The sequence below is a fragment of the Fonsecaea monophora genome, assembly GCF_001642475.1.
Source record: "Fonsecaea monophora strain CBS 269.37 chromosome Unknown Scaff31, whole genome shotgun sequence".
Taxonomy (NCBI): Eukaryota; Fungi; Ascomycota; class Eurotiomycetes; order Chaetothyriales; family Herpotrichiellaceae; genus Fonsecaea; species Fonsecaea monophora.
Window position 1 is genome coordinate 130368 of NW_019173962.1, and position 22241 is coordinate 152608.

General features: G+C 52.4%; 6 protein-coding genes across 6 annotated transcripts; 1 reads left to right on the forward strand and 5 right to left on the reverse strand.

Annotated features, from left to right (window-relative positions):
* Window positions 1-706: 706 nt before the first annotated feature.
* Window positions 707-4255, reverse strand: AYO21_05130 (hypothetical protein; the record flags this gene model as incomplete). The annotated part of the gene is made up of 2 exons (XM_022655101.1): window positions 707-1019; window positions 1215-4255. 2 exons carry the CDS (start codon window positions 4253-4255, stop codon window positions 707-709), a joined length of 3354 nt encoding a protein of 1117 aa, XP_022512586.1.
* A 552-nt stretch (window positions 4256-4807) lies between these two features.
* Window positions 4808-7886, forward strand: AYO21_05131 (hypothetical protein; the record flags this gene model as incomplete). Its single annotated transcript, XM_022655102.1, has 3 exons — window positions 4808-4839; window positions 4886-5825; window positions 5874-7886. The coding sequence occupies 3 exons, from the start codon at window positions 4808-4810 to the stop codon at window positions 7884-7886; spliced, it is 2985 nt and encodes a 994-aa protein (XP_022512587.1).
* A 262-nt stretch (window positions 7887-8148) lies between these two features.
* AYO21_05132 (hypothetical protein) lies at window positions 8149-9618 on the reverse strand (the record flags this gene model as incomplete). The annotated part of the gene is made up of 1 exon (XM_022655103.1): window positions 8149-9618. The coding sequence occupies one exon, from the start codon at window positions 9616-9618 to the stop codon at window positions 8149-8151; it is 1470 nt and encodes a 489-aa protein (XP_022512588.1).
* A 580-nt stretch (window positions 9619-10198) lies between these two features.
* Window positions 10199-12427, reverse strand: AYO21_05133 (hypothetical protein; the record flags this gene model as incomplete). Its single annotated transcript, XM_022655104.1, has 1 exon — window positions 10199-12427. The coding sequence occupies one exon, from the start codon at window positions 12425-12427 to the stop codon at window positions 10199-10201; it is 2229 nt and encodes a 742-aa protein (XP_022512589.1).
* A 2112-nt stretch (window positions 12428-14539) lies between these two features.
* On the reverse strand, window positions 14540-15477 carry AYO21_05134 (ribosomal RNA small subunit methyltransferase NEP1; the record flags this gene model as incomplete). Its single annotated transcript, XM_022655105.1, has 3 exons — window positions 14540-15016; window positions 15072-15331; window positions 15432-15477. The coding sequence occupies 3 exons, from the start codon at window positions 15475-15477 to the stop codon at window positions 14540-14542; spliced, it is 783 nt and encodes a 260-aa protein (XP_022512590.1).
* Window positions 15478-18926: 3449 nt separating this feature from the next.
* AYO21_05135 (hypothetical protein) lies at window positions 18927-21997 on the reverse strand (the record flags this gene model as incomplete). The annotated part of the gene is made up of 2 exons (XM_022655106.1): window positions 18927-19781; window positions 19832-21997. The coding sequence occupies 2 exons, from the start codon at window positions 21995-21997 to the stop codon at window positions 18927-18929; spliced, it is 3021 nt and encodes a 1006-aa protein (XP_022512591.1).
* Window positions 21998-22241: the final 244 nt, after the last annotated feature.

The window sequence follows — 22241 nt, forward strand, 5'->3', positions numbered from 1 at the left end:
CTTTTCTTTTCTCCAGGTTCTATGCAACGCGGAGATAGAATCGCGAGAGAGAGAGAGAGAGAGAGAGAGAGAGAGAGAGAGAGAGAATAAAATATCTGGACTGCAAGGAAGCAAGATGGATGGATAGTGGACTTTGTGACTCGTGGCTTGAGATTCTTAGATACAAAGATACCTAGGTAGCATACACAGGTGCATGCACACATGCATAAAGATGCTTTTGTTCACTCTTACTTGCGCTTTCCCCGGAAACTATTTCTTATCCTGGGACTGTCTCGTGTCGTGCCGTCTCGTGCTCTGCAGTCGTGGTGCAGATAGATACAATACTACTGGACTGGCTAGGGGATGTAACTTTGTAAAGCACCGGGGGATTGGGGATTGGGGACTGGGGGTTTGATTACAAAAAAAGACGAACAAGAGGCAAGAGGCAAGAATTAAAAGTCAAGCATTGTGATAATTTTTGTGACAAAGGTTGACTGACACTTGAGTCTCGAGTCTCGAGTTCGACCTGACCTCGCAGTTTGGTGTTACGTTAGCCTTGCGTTCAATTAAATGGCCTTTTTCTTGATGAAGATGCTCTCGTCCGGATCTTGGTCCTGGTCCTAGTCCTAGTCCTAGTCTTGAACCCTTGTCAAAACGCCCATGCATGACAAGCGAGATAGATCTCTCCAGGACAAAAGCAAGGTCGACGTGAGAGGGAGGAAATCAATCATGCTTTTCTTCTTCTCTCCTTATCCTTGTCCTTTGTCTTTCCTGTCTTCTTCTTCCCTCCTCCGCTCCCCTCTATCCGGCCTCCTTTCTTGTCTTTCCGCCTCTTCTCCCTGTTGTGATCACCACCTCGAGCGGCGGCGTCTTCGTCTCCTTCTCCACCATCACCTTCCGAGTCGTCAATCTTCCGCTTTTTCACTTTTCCACCGGCACTTTTGATGCTCACGACGGTGCTGTTGCCGGCTTCGCGGACCTGTCGTTCGGCTTGCTCCCAGGCCCGGTCGTCTGCGGCGTTAGTGGTGGAGATTTCGTACCTGGATCGATCGAAAGTCTTATTAGTTCAGAGTGTACATCTCTCTCGTGTCTCGTCATCGGTTGTCTTGACATTGGGTTTCAAGAAGGGCCTGCGTAGGGGGGAAATGGGAAAGAAAAGGCTCACGAGGATTGGGTAGATAGGGAATGGGATTGAGGTGCTGTGTGTATGCGGCAAGATACTGAAAGGGACTCACTTGTCAAGCGGCAACGCATCGATCATTGCCCTTTGTTTCTCTCGCATTTCTGGGTCGACTTCTTCCTCATCTTCTTCCCCACCGTCATCACCATTCGCAGGGCCCAGAGGTGCAATGTGTACCCTGCCACCGCTGGGGTTTGAGTTGATTGCCGCCTCGCTATTCGTTTCGATCTCTTTCTTCTCGCTCAAGCTCGCCTCCACCTCGCTGCTCAAAACTGCCCTCAATGCCGTGCTGATCTTCCTGACCACCTTCACAAACATGGCTAACAGCTGGTTGCTCGGCAAGTTCAGCTCCTTTTCCACGTCACTGAGGTCCTTCCTCTGCAACCCGATTGCCAGTAGTATACTCTGCTGCACTCCAGACAGACTGACGTTGCAAGGTGGGAGCTTGAGGCGGCCAGTAAAATAGAGGTAAGCGAGGGCAGGTAGCAGGTCGAGGATGACATGGTAATCAAGCAGGTTGTTGGCGTATGACTCAAGACGGGCAAGATCAAAAGGCGAGAAGTGGGCGTCAAGATCGGCTTTGGTGAGAGGTTTCACATTCGTCGAGGATGACTCGTCAGGGCCAGATTTGGTGGCTCGCGAGGCGGACTCCGAAATAGACAGTCCTTGGACCGAAGGAAAGGTGCGGAATTGATAGGACAGCAGAGTAAGAAACCGTTTGTGGAAATCTTGCGCATAAGCCGCCAGCCACGAGTTATCTGTGGTTGTGCTTGTCGAAAGAGGCCGGAGCATAACGCAGGAATGCTCGCCCGTCAACTCGTTAGGCGTTTGCCGCAGATACACGGGTGCGAAGGAATGTCTTTTCCAGAATTTATGGAGTGGCTGTGTCAAGCCAAACGAGACACCGAGATAGTCTAAGCGGTCGGGTCGTCGTTCGGAGAGTTTGCTGAAAAGTGGCGGCATTTCGTGTATATCGCGTACTTTGATATTGTCATCGAGCAGATTGGATTCTTCGAGTTCGGCGTCCGTGACGCGCGGCATGTGCTCTGCATCCTCTATTGTGGTCTCGTCCGTCTCAGACAAAGAGGTGAACTTGCCCTCGTAAAAGTCCCTCAGGAGCTCCAGTGCCCGTGACCCATAGCCCATATTCAGGTAATCCGGGTTCGTAGCAATTCTAACAACGCGGCTACCGGACAGTCCGGCAAATTCCGAGTCCTGGAATTGTTGACTGACCAGCCAGGGAATCAAGTCACCCCCTGCCCTCTGACCACGGGACAAGCTGCTCAGAACCGACTTTTTGCTGATCCGACCCTCGAGAGCGACTTGGATGACACACAAAGGCTCCGGTAGTTTGTTTGCGTTCTCAGATATCGGGGGGATCAGTACAAAGAGTTGATGTGCTGGGGCGTCAGACATGAGTTGAAGATCATTGGGAGAATTCTTGTAATGCGACGCAACATAAAGCGCCATCATTTGTTGCAGGAACTTTTCGGAAACAGGATGAAAGGAGAAAAGCGTATCACGGTTGACATGGACCAATTCACATGTTGACGGATGAGGCGTCCCTTGGGTATTCATCTTCGACTTGGGCAACGTGGCGTCGAGACATAATAGCCGATTCAGCCATTTCTCAACGCCATCTCCGGGTGCGTAACGGATAGGTTCTGACAGCGTGATCTCTCTCAAACTTCTTCCGCCGGTGTAGACTTTGGCGCCATCCTTGGCTGCCTTGCCTGTCGCCTTGTCTGCAACCTCGACATCGTCTCCATTAGTGCTAGGTCCACCCCTAGACTGCTCTCGTAGTTGTTGGATGAGTTTCAGCGACAGCGAACGGCCAGTTCCCTCGTAGCCATTGATGGTGGATGCCATGAAGACAAGATAAGGCCCCATCAATTTCCGTACCAGCGGCAAAGGAATTGCTGCTGCTTCATCGATGACCACCAGTTCTGCTTGACCGAGGACATGGGCATCTTGAGGTTGAATATACTGGATGGTTTGCCGATGTTGCCGGTGGACGTTGATCCGTACGATGGCTTTGTTGTAATCCGGATTTGTTGATTGCAAAATCGTATAGTCGACATGATCCATATATTCTAGGGCGTCGAAGCCTTTGATGACAAATTCAAACAATGTCTTCAAATTTTCAGGACTTGGTGAGGTGATGAAGATGTTGCTGTAGCCATGAGCTATTGCAGCAGCAACGGCCACTCCAAGAGCTGCTGATTTCCCTCGGCCTCGAGCCGCAGTAAGTGTGACAGTACTCCGGAGGGTCTTCTCTGATATCGCATCGACAAAGGTAAGAAGAGCCTTCGCTTGATCGACAGTTTTGGCAAGAGTAATCAGAGGTCCGACTGGTCTGCTGTCCGCCAAACTGTCTTTGATTTCCTTCAACTCCTTCTGATTCGGCAGCACACGTTCAGCCTCACTACTCGGTGGGGGCAAAGGTTGGACATTCTTTCCTCCGGATATGGGCAGAACATTGAGCTCGTCATCCACCACCAAGCAAGATTCGCAATTTCCCAAAGAGAGAATGAACCTCTCATTGAATCTGGCCACCACATCATCATGGGCTTCTGTCCGATATCTCGAATGTACATCCATAGACATTGTGTATAGCTGCTTCAGACTTTTCATTCCTTTCAGCAGGAGGAGAACCAATCCGCCGCCTTCAACCGTTTCCACAGTTCTGGCGAGGAGATTCGGTGTTATGGCCTCGAAATCCTGAAGAATACACATACCATATGTGTTACCAAGGATCTTGTCCGTCTCTTTGTAGTAAACATATCGAATATTGTGCAACGTGACGAACAGCTCGAAAGGATCTTCAGTGTCCGGGTCTCGAATGCCTCGTTTGATTTCCTTCCTGATTTTTGCTTCGCGCTTTTTTCGGTGGGACGTGAAACCTAGGAGGTCTTTTTTGTAAGCCCACAAGACAGATCTATTCTGCTTGATATCGACCGAGGACATGATATAGTGCAGGTGGACAATAACATCTTTTGCTCGGTCGCCCACCACGACGATGAAACTGCGCTTCTTTTCCTGAATGCCATTGCGGATCAGCGCTGGGATGCGGGAGTCGATGGCTTTTCGAGGCATCTTGGATCTCTCCCGGCCCCCCTCCGCTCGAAGCTTTGATGTAGGGAGAGTGAATTCTCAACTAGACACCGTCAGTCCTAGGGATTTGTCTAGTAAGAAAAAGTTCAGAAACATCTCCAAAAATTTCGCCGCAGTTTCCTATCGGAGACAATGTGGGGTGGCCACCTGTGGCTACCTGTAACACCTTGTGGGCTCGTGGGGTCCAATAATTTAGGCGCAAGGGGGCGAGGCTATCCTCAATCCTCGACAGCCTTGCGACCCAAGCACCAAGACCCAAGACACCCAAGACACCCAAGACACCGGACACCCTAGCCTCGTCTCGAGTTTAACACCCTGAACACAGCCCGATCGCCATTACCTCGTACTGTTTTGCGCATCAGAAATCGCTGCAACTGCGCAATAGTCAATGATCCTCATTCATTAGAGCGCGCTGTGTTCGTGATGTCGCGCGCTAGAGGAATATTGTCCATGCGATATAGTCTCTCAACACAGATCTATTTGAGTCTCTTGCTTTGACATTTCGTTTAGGCGCAAGGGGCGCGGTCGGTCATCATGGCGACAAAACTCGATGTTCTGTGCTTCTGGTGAGCATCTGTCGCTTGGTATACTGGCAGATACTGACTGCGATAGCCTATCATTGCTGTTGGCAGCATCCCTAGCACACCTTGTCCCGCTTTCGACTGCTTTCGACCGACCCGTCCACACTGTGATCCTTGCGCTAACGGCTTGTTCGTTCGCTTTACCGAGTGCCAGTCGGGCAATACCTCAGTTGTTCCCGTCTCCAGATGCAAAGCAAAATAAAGGCCAGTATACGGCGGTGCCTTTGGAAGAGCTTGGGGAGGAAGCCAACGGAAGGCTGGAATACCTGGAAACAACTTCCGCGCAACACAAACACACTGGCAAGGTTCGCGTATCGGTACTGGCCCTAGCAGTTGCTGCCCTGTCCTTGCGCATAGAGGTCTATCGGCGCATTTCACTGGCTACGGAGTGCACCATCGCCAGTGTCGAAGTGTTTCTGCCATTCTTAGTGGCAGTCTATGATTGTATTAGGTGTCAGCGCCCAATCGACTTGCAGGATGAGGAAAACCCCGACAGTTCGGTTTACGAGTCCTTGTCTGCAGCTGCTAGGACCTACATCCTGAGACCGCGAACTCGGTATCTTCTATCAATGTTGATGGTATCCTACGGATGTTACCTCACTCACGGCCTATGGACTTCAACAAACTCGACCTATATCTGTCCCCTTGCCCTCGGCGATTCGAAGACAATCCCGCTAATGCAAGTCTCTGCCCTAGTGCTGGATCTTTGCCTTGTCGTCATTGCCTACGAGACGATCCCAAAATCTGATGGCAGGGGTCTTTCAGGACGACGATGCATAGTCCTCTGGAGCTCAACCATGATTGCCACGTCTGTCGTCTGGTCGATTGCGGCTATATGTGTGTACATTTTCAAACCAGAGTACCGACGTTGGCTGTTGTTTGTATTTCCACCGCTGGATGTAGGCACAATCTTTGCCATGGGATATCACGTTCTTCTTTTCTGCCTTTTGTGTATATCTCTTCTACACAGTGTAAGTTGGAGTGGACTCATTCCCAGAAGCTATACTGACATTCGGCAGATTATGACTTACGGCGCATTAGACATGACAACGTATCTGACCGCTTCCATCACTATGATACCCGCTCTGGAGTTTATTTGGTCACACAGGAATCCTTTTCCTCAAATACCGTTCACGGCAACGACGGTATCCTTTTTCTTAATATTTATTGGACAATGGGCGTATCGTTGGATACAGCAGGAACTGGGCATCAGAGACGTGATGCGACCGTCGCGACAACTCCTCCTACTTGTTGTCCTCTGCGGTGCCATCTTTCCCGCCTGGCTGAAGAAAGATTACGTCCACTTCCACCCTATTGATATGCTCATGTATGACGCTACGCTTCATCATAATAAGTATCTGGAATCCGTGGGAAGTACTTCCTCCCTCGCGGAAGCCGTGGCAGGATATAAACAGAGATACAACCGAAACCCTCCTCCAGGCTTCGACACTTGGTTCGAGTACGCGAAAAACAGGTCTGTGCTGATTGTAGACGAATACGACCAGATCTATCATGATCTGCTGCCTTTTCGCGCGATCCTGCCGGTTGATCTGCGAAGCCAGACGTGGAAGATGGTATCCAACCCATGGAATGAGATTTCGGGGATTACCATCCGTGACGGAGAGGCAAAGGTCCAAGAGAACGTACTGCCAACCCATCGATGGATGCTGGAGGGGGTCGCCGTTCTCATTAACAGCTTCGCACGGTATCTGCCTGACATGGATTTGGCGTTCAACTTGAATGATGAATCTAGGGTCGCCGTGCCATATGAGCAGCTCAGCTATTTCCAAGAACAAGGCCGAGCACAGGATAAGAGTGGTAGTTCAAGTTGGTCAGCCGATCGCGCGTCAGGCTGGCTGCCAGTGCCCGAAAAGGAATATACGGAGACGATATTTCGGGACAACTCGTGGCGCAACAGCTTCCATTCCTTCGGCTCAGTAAGCTGCCCTCCTTCCTCGCTTGCACGGGCGTCGCCGCACCTTGCATCCCAGTCTCACCTCTGTGGGAGTTGCATGGCTCCACATTCTCTGGGTCAGTTCGTGGGCAATTGGTCCGATGCAGCGGACGTATGCCATCAGCCAGATCTGGCCCGACTTCACGGCTTCTACCTCTCACCTGCGGCATTCAAGACGAGCTACCAGCTCATGCCCGTCTTCTCTCAGTCAAAGCCGCACGGCTACAGCGACATCCTGTACCCTTCGGCTTGGAATTATATGGACAAAGCCGTCTATGCACCCAGCGAGCCTGAAGGGACACCCGGAGAAGAAGGCTATCACCCAGGGTTCCCTGACCCCCCGTTCGGGGAGAAAGAAAACGTTCTGTTCTGGCGTGGCGCCACCTCTGAAGGCGTCTCCTCCAACAGCGGCGCCTGGCGAGGAATGACCCGCCAACGCTTTGTGCACATGGCCAACAATCTGACCAACCAGCCCCACGACGCCACGACTGTCCTCCTTCCCAGCCCGGCAGACCATTCCAAATACCAGTATCAGACGATCCGAGGAGGCGACGTGAAGAAGCTGGGCCTGAAAACCGACATTGCCATTGTGGATTTCATCGCCCGGTGCGGCGGCAAAGACTGCACAGACCAGGAGCGAGAATTCAACCTCGTAAGACCCACGGATTTCCAAGCGCACTGGCGGTATCGGTTCCTGTTCGACCTCGACGGCGCGGGCTTCAGCGGCCGGTTCCTGCCCTTTCTCCACTCGCGCTCCCTGCCCTTCAAGACGGCGCTGTTCCGTGAATGGTACGACTCGCGCCTCACGGCCTGGCTGCACTTTGTGCCGCAGGACCTCCGCCTGCACGGCGTGTGGAGCACGCTGGCGTACTTTGGGGGTGTCAACGGGACCATGTTCGGCCACAAGATTTGGTGGAAGCCGCACGTTAAAGAGGCCGAGATGATCGCCGAGGCGGGCCGCGAGTGGGCGAGCAAAGTGCTCCGCAAGGAGGACATGGAGGCTTACTTTTTCCGCCTGTTGCTCGAGTGGGCGCGCCTGACTGACGATAATCGGGATGAATTGGGCTTTGTGCTCTGAGACGTTTTCCCTTTTGGGGCGGGGTCTTTGGCCTTTAGACCTTTGTGCGTGCGTGCGTGCGACAGGTTTCGTAGTTGCTCTCTTTTTCCTGAACATGAAAAGGAGAGAAGAAAAAAGAGAAGAGAGGGGAAGAAAAGAGAAAGAAGAATGATAAATAATAATCATTAAAATAATCATTAAAAAAGCTAGCTCGTCACTCGGCTTCTTCTCTTTCTTTTTTTGTGCCATCCCTTCCCCTCAGAATTATCTATTTGGGAGGTTCTTATACAAGGATCTCGGGGAATAGGTCGTTCAGTAGCCCTTCTATTTCGGCGGCGTCGGAGGCGTGCATGTCAATGTCCATATCCATACCCATATCCGAGTCCATGCTCATGGCCATGTCGAAGTTCATGTCCACTGGCACAGGCCCAGGTAGCATCGAGGTCGGGACACCATGCGCGAATTGCACTGCTGGAGGTGGATGTGAAGGTAGGGTTGCATGCGGTTCAGGCCCCTCCCATTGCCACTGCTGCGGCTGCGGCTGCGTCTGTCTCTGCGGTCGTAGATCGTTATACTCAAAGTCATGGTCGTAGTCACAATCGAAGAGATTGTCACTGTCGAGGAGGCCGTCGAACCACCCCTCCGCAGCGAGATCCCTCACAGGTAGTGGCGCAAGAGGTTGGGGACCCTGCACGTGAGGGTCAGTGTGAGGGTGAGAGGTGGGCATTCCCTCGACGTTTAGCATGATCGTTACCGGTGTCGTTGTGGCTGCCGTCGTTGTCGTTGTCGCTTTCGCTTCAAGAATCTGCTCCGCCATTTCCCGCGGCGTCACGCCCTGGATCTTCTTAAACACGCGCTGTAAGTGCCACTTACTCAGGCCGACCTGCGCGGACAGCTGGGCGAGGCTCAGGGGTTGGGCCTTTTCAAGCGCCGCTTGGCGCACGAGGTGTACGGCGCGTTGGATTTTGGCGTGGATGTCCTCGTTCTCGTTCTCGTTCTCGTTTTCGTCGTCGTGGCCGTCTACCGCCGCGTGGCTATGTTGTTCCCGTTCTTGTTCCTGGCCTTGCTGATCCGGCGCAGGTAACAAGACGGGGGAGACGGTCCTCGGACCAGAGAGGGATTCCGCTGCTGACGATGAATTTGGAGTCCCTTCGGACCGAGGAGATGGCGCTGACGACGGCGCCGAAGATGACGACGTCGACAACGACACCACCTCACCACCACCACCAAAGACAGACGCCTTTACCCGATTCGGCTTGCACCGCTTACAAGCCCGGAAGCCACCCCGTTCCGCCTGTGCGGCCAGGTCGAAGAACCGGACGTTTGCCCGTCGAGCCAGCCGCGCGGGGCAATCTGGGCGACAGTAGATCTTTGTAGTGACGACGGCGTAGACGAACGCGTCGGTGGCGTGGGTATCTCGTGCCACCAGGGCGCGCCAGCGCGAGGGTTCGCTTCTGTATGTATCGAGAGGACAGGCGGATGGGAAAGAAGAGGAGGATGATGATGATGACGGATGCTGACTCTGTACGTCGCAAGGGCTGGGGAAGACGTTTGCCGTATTGTCAGATCGTCGTTGTCGTCGCTTGTTAGAATCTTGGTGGTGCTGGATAGGAAGAGGAACGGAGGACGTCGCCTCCATTGACGTTGACATTGTCATTGATAAAGGATCATACATGGACTGAAAACTCGACTCGTCGTCATAAGGGTATGAGAATGGGAAATTCATCGTGGCGCGAGTAGTGGCGGCGAGCATGGCTGTGGTGGCGATCTCTCTCGATCCCTGTATCGTGTACCAGCGTACACTGTCTTTCTTTATTACCCGTCCCTGGTTCTGACTCTGGTTGACTCGAAATGTGTCGACCCTCCAGATTCTGATATCGTGTAATCGAGAAGAACGGCCTGTGTAGGTACAGTGGAAGAAAGTAGGTGGTAGACATCAGATATAGCGAAAAACAAGTGGAGGAACTCCGAGGACCGGGGATGCTGCTGTCAGTTCTGATTGGTCATTTCAAAAGCAATGCACAGATCAAAAGGCTTGACTCATGTGTCGACCGAAGAGCCTCCGCGGAGTAAAAGACGCGCTTATATCAGGAACGACATCCATGTCAGTATGAATTTATATTCATGTATGTATATATTAGCGGATAATCCAACGATAGTTTGCTCGAGCAAATCCCTCTCAAACAGATTCTATGTCTCTTCGGTAATGATTTCCAAACATCCTCAGCCATCTGCTTGCGCTATGCGGCCATGTACTTTCTCCCAAAGAAAAATGCCAATGAAATACTTCCTCCTTTCACCTCTCCTCGACTGCAATGCCCTTGCTGTCTCCTTCATCTTCTACTGCTGGCTTTACTTCTTCGGCTCCTTCGGCTCTCCACCGAGATCTGACTGACGCTGTCCTCCGGCATCACCTCCCGATCCGTCACATCCAACTTGGCCAATTCCTTCTGTTTGGACACCATGCTCGCCGTCTCCGTCTTATCGTCCTCATCGGTCATCTCACCTCCATCGCGCACGGGTTTGAGCTTGCCTATAATCGTCCTTGGCCCATTCGGTCCAAAGTTCGACCTCGCAGAAACAAAGCTTTTTCCGGTATCGGAACCTGTCCATGTTGCCGCACGAGAAGGCGGAAGGGGATATTCGGCAGGGTCTCTGCGACTGTGCTTTGAACTGACTCGACTAGCAGGCTTTATCGTCACCTGTGAGTCGTGATTCGAGACATAGCTAGCCGCCTTGGATCCTGTTTTGGACTGATGCGCAGACGCATGACTGCCCGCCTTGGAGGCTGCATGGGACTCATGGGCCGAGGCATGGCTCGCTGCTTTTGAACCTGCCTTGGACTCGTGCATCGAGATATGACTAGGCGCCTTGGATCCGGCATGAGACTCGTGAATTGATACGTGACTTGGTGCTTTGGATCCTGAATGCGACTGGTGCACCGAGACATGACTTGGGGCTCTGGATCCTGCATGGGAGTGGTGTGCAGAGACGTGACTTGCTACCTTTGATTCCGTATGCGTGTGGTGCGAAGACACACGGCTCGAAGAACGATGAACAGTCTCCGACACATGCAACACCGTCTGTGCTTCTTCGTCCTCGGCCGCATTATCTTCAAACTCATCGCGTCGACTCCTTCTCGATCTGTTGCTGTGTCGGGACTGCGATCTTGACCTCGGCTGATCTGCCGACGACCGACCACTGAGACTCCTACCAAGGCGACTTAAACTGCTCGCGCGGGATCTCGAGCGTCCGCCACCACCAGACGCATCCGAAACTTTCGATTTCACCGTCAGTGCAGTCGGAGCACGGTAGCTTGTCGGTGGCGGTGCATTCATGCTCTTTTTCGACTGCCGCGATGCTTTCGAGGCGTGCGATGCTGCGTCGAAATCGCGAGGGACAACCCCAAGGCCAACTCCAGAATCCATGCTCACTCGCCTCGTCACTGAAGCAGGGCGGATCGTGGACGCCTCATCGGCAAAGGTGTGAACTGTGGGCGCCGGCTGGTCGTGATCATACATGGTGATGAGCTTTTGCTCACTGGGGTCCTGGGGTGTGTAAGTGTATGCTGAAGGAGCTGGCTCAATGGCTCGATAGCCAAATTCAGGAACTCCGGGATACTCGGATGGAACAGTTGAGTATTCCGCACGCATCACGTTGACGGGCTCGGTGGCACTGCGGCCGACGACGGAAGGGCGGGGAGGAGGAGGCACAAACTTGTGCTCCTCTGTATCGTCACGGGTGTTTTCCTTGGATCGGTTGCTGAAGGCGTAGTGGAGGGCGGCGCCGGCCGCGACACCGAGGAGAGTACCAACAATGGCTTCACCTGCTCCGCTCCCACCACCCGTGGAGTTACCTGTAGATGGCGGGGCTGGAGAGCTGAGATTCGGTGCCATGCTATTGACGAGGCCGCGGGCCACATTCGCAGCGTTGCGAGCTTCGTTGATCAAGGAACCAAGAACATCCCCAGAAGGCTTTGGCTTGGGTTGAGTATTTTCAGGGGGTACACTTGCTGGAACCGAGACATGCGACGGAGCCTGTGAGGCAACCTGAGATGGTGCTCTAACACTCTTCGCAGCGGAAACGACGCTTTTTGGAGGTGCCACGACAGAAGGGGCTCTCACAGTCGCACTGCGATGGGACACCATAGTTCTCGTGTCGGCATTTTCCTTGTTGGCATCGTCGCCAAAGGCAGGTCTATAAACTGCCTCGATGGAATTCCCATCAAAGTCGATCACTGCGGCCGAGTAGTATCCCGCAGCATCCCGCTGGCATGGCTCTCCGTGTATCTTCCCACCAGCCTTCAGAGCAGCAAGGAAGAAATCCTGCACCTGTGCCCGAGAGGCCGCAGGGAAAGCCACGTGCGCGGCCCCCGCGGGGACACCGGGGATTTCTTGTGTGATCCAGAAGTCGGGGGGAGTATTGGGTGGAGACGCGGGGCCAAAGCCGATGGTTTGCTCTTGTCGGCCACGGAAGACGTAGTTGAGCGGTTGGAGGGCGGAAAGGAAGAACGAGGTAGATGTCGGAAGGTGGCTGACGGTGAGGGTAATAGAGGAAGGCATGGAATCGTCGAGGAACTGAGTGAGATGGTCCCAGGTGCGAGAAAACGCTCAGGAAGCAGGTAGGTGGTGGCTGATATTATACAAGATCCCTCTGCTTCTTTTGCTGGCTGGAGCAGAAGTCGTTCAGACTCTGTATGATTTCTGACGAAGGAGAACTGGTTGGTCCTTGCAGCCCGTTTGTCTGGGGCGGTGATGGGTTCTGGAGCCCTGGGCGAGACCCGTATACTCGCAGTCTGGATTCACCGATCTTGCACGGACTGTGTCACCGTAATGAGGATTCCCTTAGACAGGAACTTGAGGGAAATCAACGGTAGTTTTTGAACCTGAACGACCCAAGGTCAAAGATTTTGGTAGGTTCAGCAACTGACACAGATACTGTCCTCTATATAAAATCCTTAGTAACGAGGTGAGGAGATGGAAGGGAAAAAAATCAGCAATCAGCAACGAGCAGCCAACATGACTGGTACCAACCGGCGGTTTATTCGCTACAAGTCTTGTGATGATCAACCATCCATCGGAAAACAGTTTCTCCTCGTCCACCAAACCATAGACATGGGTTTCACGCGACCCGACAGCGGGATCTGAGGGCTGCCGATGGATGGGGTACCTGCGCCTTGCTTCCTGTAGGCGCCTGATATTTTCCTACTAAATCCCTAGGCCCATCTGACATGGAAGACGAGACGAGGGGGGGCTGGGAAATACAATGCGTGATGCACGCTGGGTGAGGCGAGAGGAGGCTCCAGATATCACTGGTGGCAAACGAATCGAGAAAGGTGGGATGGCGATGAAACGGTCTGGTGCCGGGGGAAATGCCACGTCAAAGAGGCTTGATGTTGGCTTGGGAGACGGATGGCAGCCTGTGGGTCGAATGAAAGGAATCGTTCGGGAGAAAGGTGATGGAAACGGAAATGGGGAGTATTTGTCGAGGCTTGATTGGGAGCGTAGGGCATATTGAGGGAATCGGGGAACCGCGCACCGGCATGAGTGGTTGAGATGGAGGAAGAACGGCGCCAACTGGCTGTGTTTCGGCCCGTTGCGATTTCGGTCGGGCGTCAATGCATCCAAGTCACGAGTAAGTGACTTGGTGCCTCAGTTGGGTCTCAGTCAACTGCTTCCTCCTCTCTAACTCAACACCCACCACCACTCCCCGCTCTCGCCCTCGACTTCGCCTCTACGACCCTCCCTCGACAAAGAGTGTGACACGACCTGCATACATTCCCACCATGTAGTTGCCATGTACTAAAAGCTCAACATCTCTGTCTGCCTTGGATTGCTGAGCATCAGTCTTGGACTTTATGACAAACAGTTGATTGGCCCCGGTTGATTTTGCACCAGGTGGTCAAATCAAGAATCAAAGAACTTGTCACTTATAGAGAATCGACTCAAGATTCCATGCAGAAGCGTCACAGACAACAATCCTACTGCGCCTGCCCATTTCTCTCGTCAGGAAGACAAGCTTAGAGAATCTAGGATGACTCGGAGGTGTCGTGGGCGAACCCAGAGATGCCAGACTTCAGTGGCCACCAACACAAGTTTTGTAAGAAGAGGGGGGTCGGAGACCTCCATGCAAAGACATCTTTGGAGAACACCATTGGAGACCAGAGAATAAGATCGTGGACATGTGCAAGGTGGCGGTATATATTCAGGCCCAGCTGACTGCTGGGAAAGTGGCAGCATTCAAGTAGATGCCGCTCGCCGCTATTCGGCGGACATGTAGAGATGCCCGCATTATTATCAAACAAGATTCGCCGAGACTGGCGCCTCTCCTCCAAACCTTTGATCGTCACACATTGTTTTGATGTCTTAAGGATAGCAGTGTAGGGCAGGTTGACATGCGCCTACGGGTATCTCAGACGGAGAAAAGAAATCTCGCCTTGAGGTTTTGTTGAACCATGTTATGTCTTGTTGTGAAAACAAACGCCAGATCCAACACTCCCCCAATGCAGCACAAACCGTATCGAGGGCCCTTTCATGCAACCCGGCATCGATGTTGTGATCGAGCGGGTCGCTAGAATGGCCCACGGCTGGAAGTAGAGAAAATCTCGACCTGGGATGAGCATCAGTCTTCTTTTTGACGGCATTACCTTGTTTGGAAACAGCCCTGTTCGCACTTCAAATGATTTTCCAAGCATCCTCGCAAGCGTGGCAGAATTTGCTGCAAGCGATACTGGCGCTGAGGCTGTAGTTGCTGATACTGATCGATTCGTCCTTGAAAGCGTCGGCAAAGTCGTCCTTACCCTTGGCCATGGCCCCGACAAAGACACATATGCTCTCGTTGGGACCTAAGGTATCGACGTAGTCGCGGACGCGGACGACTTCGGCATCGAAACTCAAAGTGACCTTCCGACAGTTGGGTGGTAAATGGTCGGTGATAGGATTCTTGATGACCTTGAGCAGTTTCTCCTGCGAGTTCACCGATCGAATGGAGAGCCTGTGTAGCAGCTGGACCATGAGACCAGCGAAACGCTTGAAGGTTCTGGGAATCCGGACGGTAGGGCTGACTTCGATCAAAACGCCCTTTGCTGTGTGAATGTAGATTTGTAGTTTACCCGCCTTGTTTATGGGTGAATCGAGCAGAGTAAGAAGGCACTGGACGTTGAAGTCAGCTCGCCACTACAAGAGATCCAGTGGGATGAATAGCCACCTGGTGTGTGATGTCGGGCCTGGCATCACTTATATCTCGACCCATCTTCCGCATCACACCGATATGTTCATCGCTATTCAAGAGCGAATACTTCTCTTCTTTCCCTCCGGGCTTTCCGCTGTGTGCAGCTCGGTACGTCTCGAGGGAGGCGTTGGACAACACCACAATCAGTCTCTTTGTGTCCTTGTCGGTTGCTGCAATAGGGACATGTTGTTCGGCGACGAGTCGAGGAAGTTCGGGAGGGGGAAGAGACTGCGCTCCTGAGTAAAAAGTGTGAGCCAAGGAAAGGTCATGACAAAGACCCTGGGATGCGGGTATGGGGAGGATCCTTGGAATCTGGCCCTGACAGTTTGTACATACTCGAGCGCTTTCTCTTAACGCCGGCTTCAACCGTTCTGGAGGGCATGTTCGCAGCTGTAGTTATCGGTGAGGGAAGGCAGGAGCGGGTGGGCAGAATGCAGTATGGCTCAAGGACCGTTCTGGGTTTCAGACTCTTCTCAAATCATCAAACGACAGACAGGTTCTGAGGAGGAATGAAGTAGGCGTTAATGAAGGATGTACTGGAAGACAAGTAAGTGGGAAGGAAGGGAATAAGGATGACTCTTTTTTGCATGGCTCGGCTGTCGGATTGAAGTTTCGTAGATTTTTCTGCACACGATCAAAATTCACTCCCCACCTGGACCCGCATCAACGACGCCAGCCAACACCAACTGACCCTGGCGTGCCTCGTAGACACCTATCAAGCCGTCGAGCCGACAAGCCATCGGCCTGTCACACCTGTCAACCACCCCTGCTCACCCCGCGCTGGAAATGGCTTCGGGCCTGGAATCCGCCTGTACCGAGTACAGTAATCAATGCCACTGGCTGGTGGGTGGGTGGCGGCACCAGGCTGGCTCCTTCTATGGACGACCAGGACGACTTCAATCAAGACACTGCACGCCCAGCCTCTGAAACCTGTTTTCGACCTCCATGATTATAGCAATGAATCTCGACATCTCTCCTCGAGGCCAGTCTGAAGTTGACTACGATGTCTACGAGTTTTATAATGTGTCCCAAGGGACATACCTGCGCCTTTGTGGTGCCAGACAGAGGAAGGACACCGGCAATACTTCGCAGCACCACATTCATTTGTGCAGGGCAATGAGTCAAGCCGGTGCTCCTCGGGGGCGGTATGGATGGACAAGACTATGAAAAGCCAGCAGAATGATATAATGATTTCATGAAGCCCTACCAAAAGCGGTATGAGCAGACATCTTCCTTGCATGCTCCGTAGTCGTTAGTGCTGATCGCTTGGATAATCCGCCTCTTGAATATTGACTCTTCCCGCTTCCATCTTCCCGCCCGTGGTGGATGTTGTATCCGCTTTACTCGATACCTTGCTGATACTATGTAAGAGATGCGAGTCGGGGGATTCCAGTAAGATAAGGTGCTCCCATTATTGGAGCATCTTTACATAAGATAGAAACGATTGTCCTGCATGGGCTGGTGTGGCTGAATGCAGGGCACTCTTGATGTATCGCCTGTGCGGAAGCAATATCTGGGTGTATGCAACGATCATTCAGGAATTAAGAGAAGTATATGAATGAATAGAACGAGTTCAATAGCTTGAGAACAACCTCCAGAGTAGAATCACATCGTTGATTTTCCATCATCATTACTGCAGTTAGCTCCCTCCGACCGAAACGCGTGCAAAACTGGATTTGTTGTGGGTATACAGTTGAACATTCGCTATCGAGACAGACTACCGCCGTCTCTGTACTCCAAGTGTGTAGAGGGTTGAAAATCAACCGACATCATGACTCGGCTTGGCTGGCTGGTTGGCTGGCTGCGGAGCCAAAGGTGCCAGGGGAAAAAGACGAGGGTATATCTTCATATTCAAAAACAACATGCCCGAACTCGCTCTCAACAGATCAACCAACAAAGGGGAAAACCTCCGGGCTAGCATGCCACACAAGGGTACCCTGCCTTCCTGTCTGCACAATTCCCAATCCGTCCCCTTCTCATCATTTACACGGCAGACAGCGCCGGTCTTTCATATTTCGTGATAATCCACCACGCATCTGTCGAGATGCGCACGTGAGACGCTCGTTAGAACATGTACATGCATCCAAAGCAAGCATACCGCATACAGCACGCAGCATACGAGGTACAAGATTCGGAGTCTCAAAAAAAGGGGGGGAGGGGGAGGGGGGAAGAATAAACTTACGCAAAACACCCGGTAGCCAGCCCAGAATACTCAGTAGGATGTTGATGAGAAAGTTCGAGTCGCATCCGGTCTTGAAGAAGACGGCTAGCGGCGGGAGGAAGAGCGCGAGGAAGTACAGACAGACGTCGCTCTAGCCACGCGGCAAAGTCAGTCGGTTGTCAATATCAAGGACTTCGTGAGGGAGGCGGTGATTGGATTGGTTCATCAGTTGGAAGAGAGTGACCATCTCGTCAGGATGAGGGCAAAGAACATAACGTACGGTGGAAGATGGGGGACGGGCCATTGCTTTGCCGCCTGTCGGCTTTCTTTCTGATACTGCTTCTTCAGTTGTTGGTGTTTTTTTTGTTCTCGCGCTGCGTCTGCTTTAGTTGCGTCCAGTTATGTTGTCGCTGATATCTCGTTGCTCAATCTCTGAACGAATTCTCTTAGTAAGTTGTGTTGGTTGTGTTGGTTGTGTCGGTGGTGGTGGTGGTGGTAGTAGTGGTTGTTGTTATTTGATATTTTATCGCTTAGTGAACCTGACCTCAGCGCAAGGATGAAAGGTGCTCAGATCGCCCGTTTTATATCAAAACGTCCACGGTGAACCACGAAAAAATGTCACTTGACCCGTCAGGCGATTGATTCCACGTCCGCCGAATTACTTGGCCCTTGGATTGGTCCTTGTACTTGTACGCGGCGCAAAGGCGGCGTCGTCAGCATCGGCGGCGTCGGCAGAAACGGCATGTATGACGTAGCCAACTGACACGTAGCAGGACCAAATTTCCTCGTTGGTGCCAAAAGAAACTAGAATTTTTGGGCCCATGCTGGCGCTTAAAGGTTAATTGATGAGCTTGTTTTTCGGCCTTGCGCCCTGCATACGAGTTGGCAATTTGCGCCACTACAGACTACACAAGCACTCGGTAATACGTACAGCCTGTTGGACTAACAGAGAGATACAGCTACTTCAGCTGCTACCCACAAGCAGGAGACGCAGGTCACCGTGTAGGCTACTGAGAAGTCCAGAGTCCACGTATGCTAGCACCGTCCTGATCGATCTCATTCCTATATATCGAGTGCTGATACTCTTACTCCGACTCTCAAGATTCTGGGGTTCGTAGAAGACAAGGACAGTTAGAACCAAGTTCACCAGGTTTGCCAGACTGCCAGGCTACCTGGTAACTTTCTGCTATCTGTACAAGATATACCTCTCTTCCCAATTCTTTCTTCTCCCTCTGGCTATGTTTGTCGTCCACTTGCAACAGACGTATGGCCCTTTTCGCAAAACCCTCGAAGACGCCGCCTCCTTTTGTGGCTGTAAGCAGGAGACATGTCTCCAAAGAGACACGCTTCCTTTATGAAATGGCACCCAGGCATCGGCCTACGACGTACTAGAAATTGGATTAGAGTTCCCCTTCCACTGACGAAGCCTCATCCTTTGTCAAGGTTTTCCCTTCTTCCTTCTGCCTCGATGTTCTTCACCTATGCGCCCGTCCCAAACCTTTCTGAACCCCTCCGAACCGAACCATGAAAAACACCCCCCTTTCAGGTGATAGATATGACTGAAAAAGCACAAATGAAATTGCTGATGCTCTCAAAAGACCGCATGCGCTCTTCGTTCAAGTCGTAGGAGACGTATAATGCTGCAAAGATGACGTGGGTGAAAATGACAATCAATGGTCCCGGCCAGAATCCCGCATCTGCTCATCGAGCGACCTCAGCACGCTATCCTGAAGAGGGGACTGAGGCTGGATCAGATCGCTTGCTATTCGCGGTGGCTTCTCGTTGAACTCTCTCCCCAATTCCAAGCTCCGATCGTGCAGCGAGTGGGTGTCGTTGTCGGAGAGCGATTCTCGTTCCAAATCAAGTGGTTGGATTGGTGGACTTGACATGCTCGTGTCGTCTTCTCCCCTTTCTGTTGCCGTTGCCAACGTCGAAGGTGAAACTCTGCGAACCCCGGGAATTGACGAGCCGACCGGAACAGGAGATGAGGTTAGCTGAGACGCATAATCTTCTCGTTCCTCTTCCGCCTCGTTCGGTGGACTCAACGCCCGTTTCTTTTCGCTTGACCCCGCGCTTTCACCGGCTTCCGTGACGACAGGCAGTGTCATGGCGGCACGTGAATCCTCTGTTGTTTTCAATGTCCGCTCCGGCTTCTCCTCTTCATTTCTACCCCAACCTTTATCAGATGGTGTCGATTTGTCGGTTTGTTTGTGAGCCTTTCTCATCGTCCTCTCGACCGCTGGACTCATGGGTGGTGATTGCACGGTAGATTGCTCGAACCCCGTAGTCGCCGCGCCTGATGACTGCCCCATACCCTCCGCCGATGCTGCGAGTATCGGTACTGGTTCCCCGACGCGGCGACTCTCCTCAGTTTCTCGCCTCTGAGCTTCTTCTTGGGTCATGGTGATCCCAGTGATGAAATTGATGAATCGCTCTCCATATGCTTGTGGAGGGATAGCCGATATCTGCCCTCGTGGAGCCGAAAGACCCTTCCAGTAATGCTCAATTCTTTTGATCATACCATACTGCGGAAAGTCAGTCACGGCACAGGAAAGAGGATTGAAATTCAACTTACATGGGTCAGACAATCAATGATGCCAAGGTAGTAAATCAATTCACCACCTCGCCCATCTTCATGCGTAGCCCGAATTCCACCATCATCGCTGTAGAATATGCGATCCCGTCGTTCATCCCCGGAGGCCATCTCAGACGGCATCTTTGCACTCACCATGCCCATGGGGACAGGTTTCTCCCTTTTCAGCGTCATCCTCAATTCTCGCGCTTTTCTCGCGTTCTCCAGTCGCGAGGGGGTTCGAATCAAGACCGAGGATGAATACTCGTCCTCGTTATTCTCCCCACCAGGCTGAAATACTTGCAGCGTTGTCTCTCTCAAATTCTCCTCATTACCCTTCTCCAGGTCGTGCATACCAACTAGCAAGGAGTAATCCATAATGTGAAGCCTCTGTAGGAGAGCAACGTCTCGTTTCATCTGGTCTAGGAATATCTGTCGTATTCGAGCGTCGAATTCGAGATGCAAGCCTCTCCGTAACCAATTCATGTCTTTCAGCGTCGCCCTAGGGTTATTAGCCAAATCTTCCTCACTAAAGTCCCTGCCAACGGTGGATCCCTTCAGGTCGAACATTTGGTGAATATCTCGGTGGGGTGGAAATAGATTATTCATGACCACGAAATGGATCTTGCGCCCATAGGGGATTTTGACCCGGTGCAGGCCGTAAAACTGACTTATCAGCGTGTTAGGGTTATCCAGTACATGTCGATAGTAATCCCGCAGGATCTTCCGAAGCAGCTTATGCTCGGCGTGATGGATCGTCTTGATGATGTACTTGTAGTCCCTCGAGAAGTAGAAAAAGGAGCCAGACTTGCCGGGGCTGCCTAATTCTGAGAGGATATACTTGCTGGTGAGGCTGACCAAGTAGTCGGCCGGATCAAGCCCAAAGATGGCTCTGAGGTGCCGAAAGACCCAGGGGCTGTAATCCTTGAACTTGAAGTCATATTTGGCGCTGGGTGTCAGTTCATTTCCGGTGATATCGAAGCTGAACTTGTGTTTTGCGTCAAAGTCGGCATCCGTCAGTTCCCGGTCCATCTTTGCATTCGTTCTCGACACAGTAAATCGAATTCCGGTCAACATATTGTAGGCAGTAACCCAATTGACGTGGCCCTCCTCAACCTTTTTGCCAACAATGACGCGGTCGTCATCCTCGTCCTCTTTTCTTTTGCGTCTACTCGCACGTTTCTGCTTGATGAGCTCCGTCCAACGTGCTGCATCTTCATCGGGGGGAACTTCGTCTAGATGGGCATCTGATTGCATGGACCGAGTTGTCCTACGAACCAAGCCAAGTGACGCTCGTCTATTCCTCACCACAGTTCCATCGTGCTGTTCTCGTGTAGGGGAGAAGCGACCAGTGGTGGTGGAGAGCGCTTCTTCGGAGGGGCCGCCTGCGAAGGAGAAGTCGCGCGAGCTCCGGCCGACTGCGCCAATGCCGCCTGCTTTCGGAACTTGTAGGGTGTGACGGTGTGTTAGTTTCGGGGGCTCGGGGTTCAATGACGATTCGGGGTATCGATCTTGTATTGAAGCACCCGGGGACATAGCAGGCGGGGAGGAGAAACGAGCAAGGGCGGGTGCAGGAGCACGAGAGAGGCCACCGGAGGTCGTCTCTCCATCTAATCGTGCAGAATCTGGGACAGTAGAGGCGGTAACCATGTGGTAGGGATCGTACTCCGGCTTTGTCGGAGGGATGTTCGTTTTCAATTTACCCAACTCCGGTGTCGACTGCGGCCAGGGCGATTGTTCATGGATGCCATTACTCTGGTCGTCATATTGTTCTCCCACATTCTCGACGCTAGACAACTTGGTCAGTGGTCCTTCTGACGAAGCCGGGCTCCTCGAAAGTTGTTCAGTGTACTTTGCGGCATTCGTGCTCGCGGCCGAATTGGTGCTGCCGGCCTTGGATTGCGTGCGATCCCGTAAGGGCGCCTTGACGTTGCCATTGGGGATACCCTTTGTTAAGGAGCTGTGACTGGTATTGTTGCGCAGGCTCTTGAGTTGATCCAGTCTGTGATCAGACAATCCGGCCTCGACATCGGTCCCGTTTGTGTAGGTAAAGACGCCGCTGATCGTCTTGTCGTGGGACTTTCTCGGAGGGCCTTCCAACGACGAAGAATTCGAATGGACGCTGTTGGAGACAACGGACAGAGGGGCTTCAGATGCCACAGATGGCATCTCAGTCTCACGAAGTTGAAAAGAGACCTACGAGGGGACGACGGATGGGAGCATTGGTCGTAGGTCACCGGTGCGTAGAGGGAATAGGATGATCGGAGGTCATATCTCGGTCGAGGTTTGTTGCTTGGTTGGGATGTGGTGATTGGACGTCTGCGAGGAGAGATTGGATCTGGAACAGGAAGAAGGGAACTAGCAATGCAGCACCGAGGTCAGTGTATAGACTGTTGACTGGTATAGGCGCTGT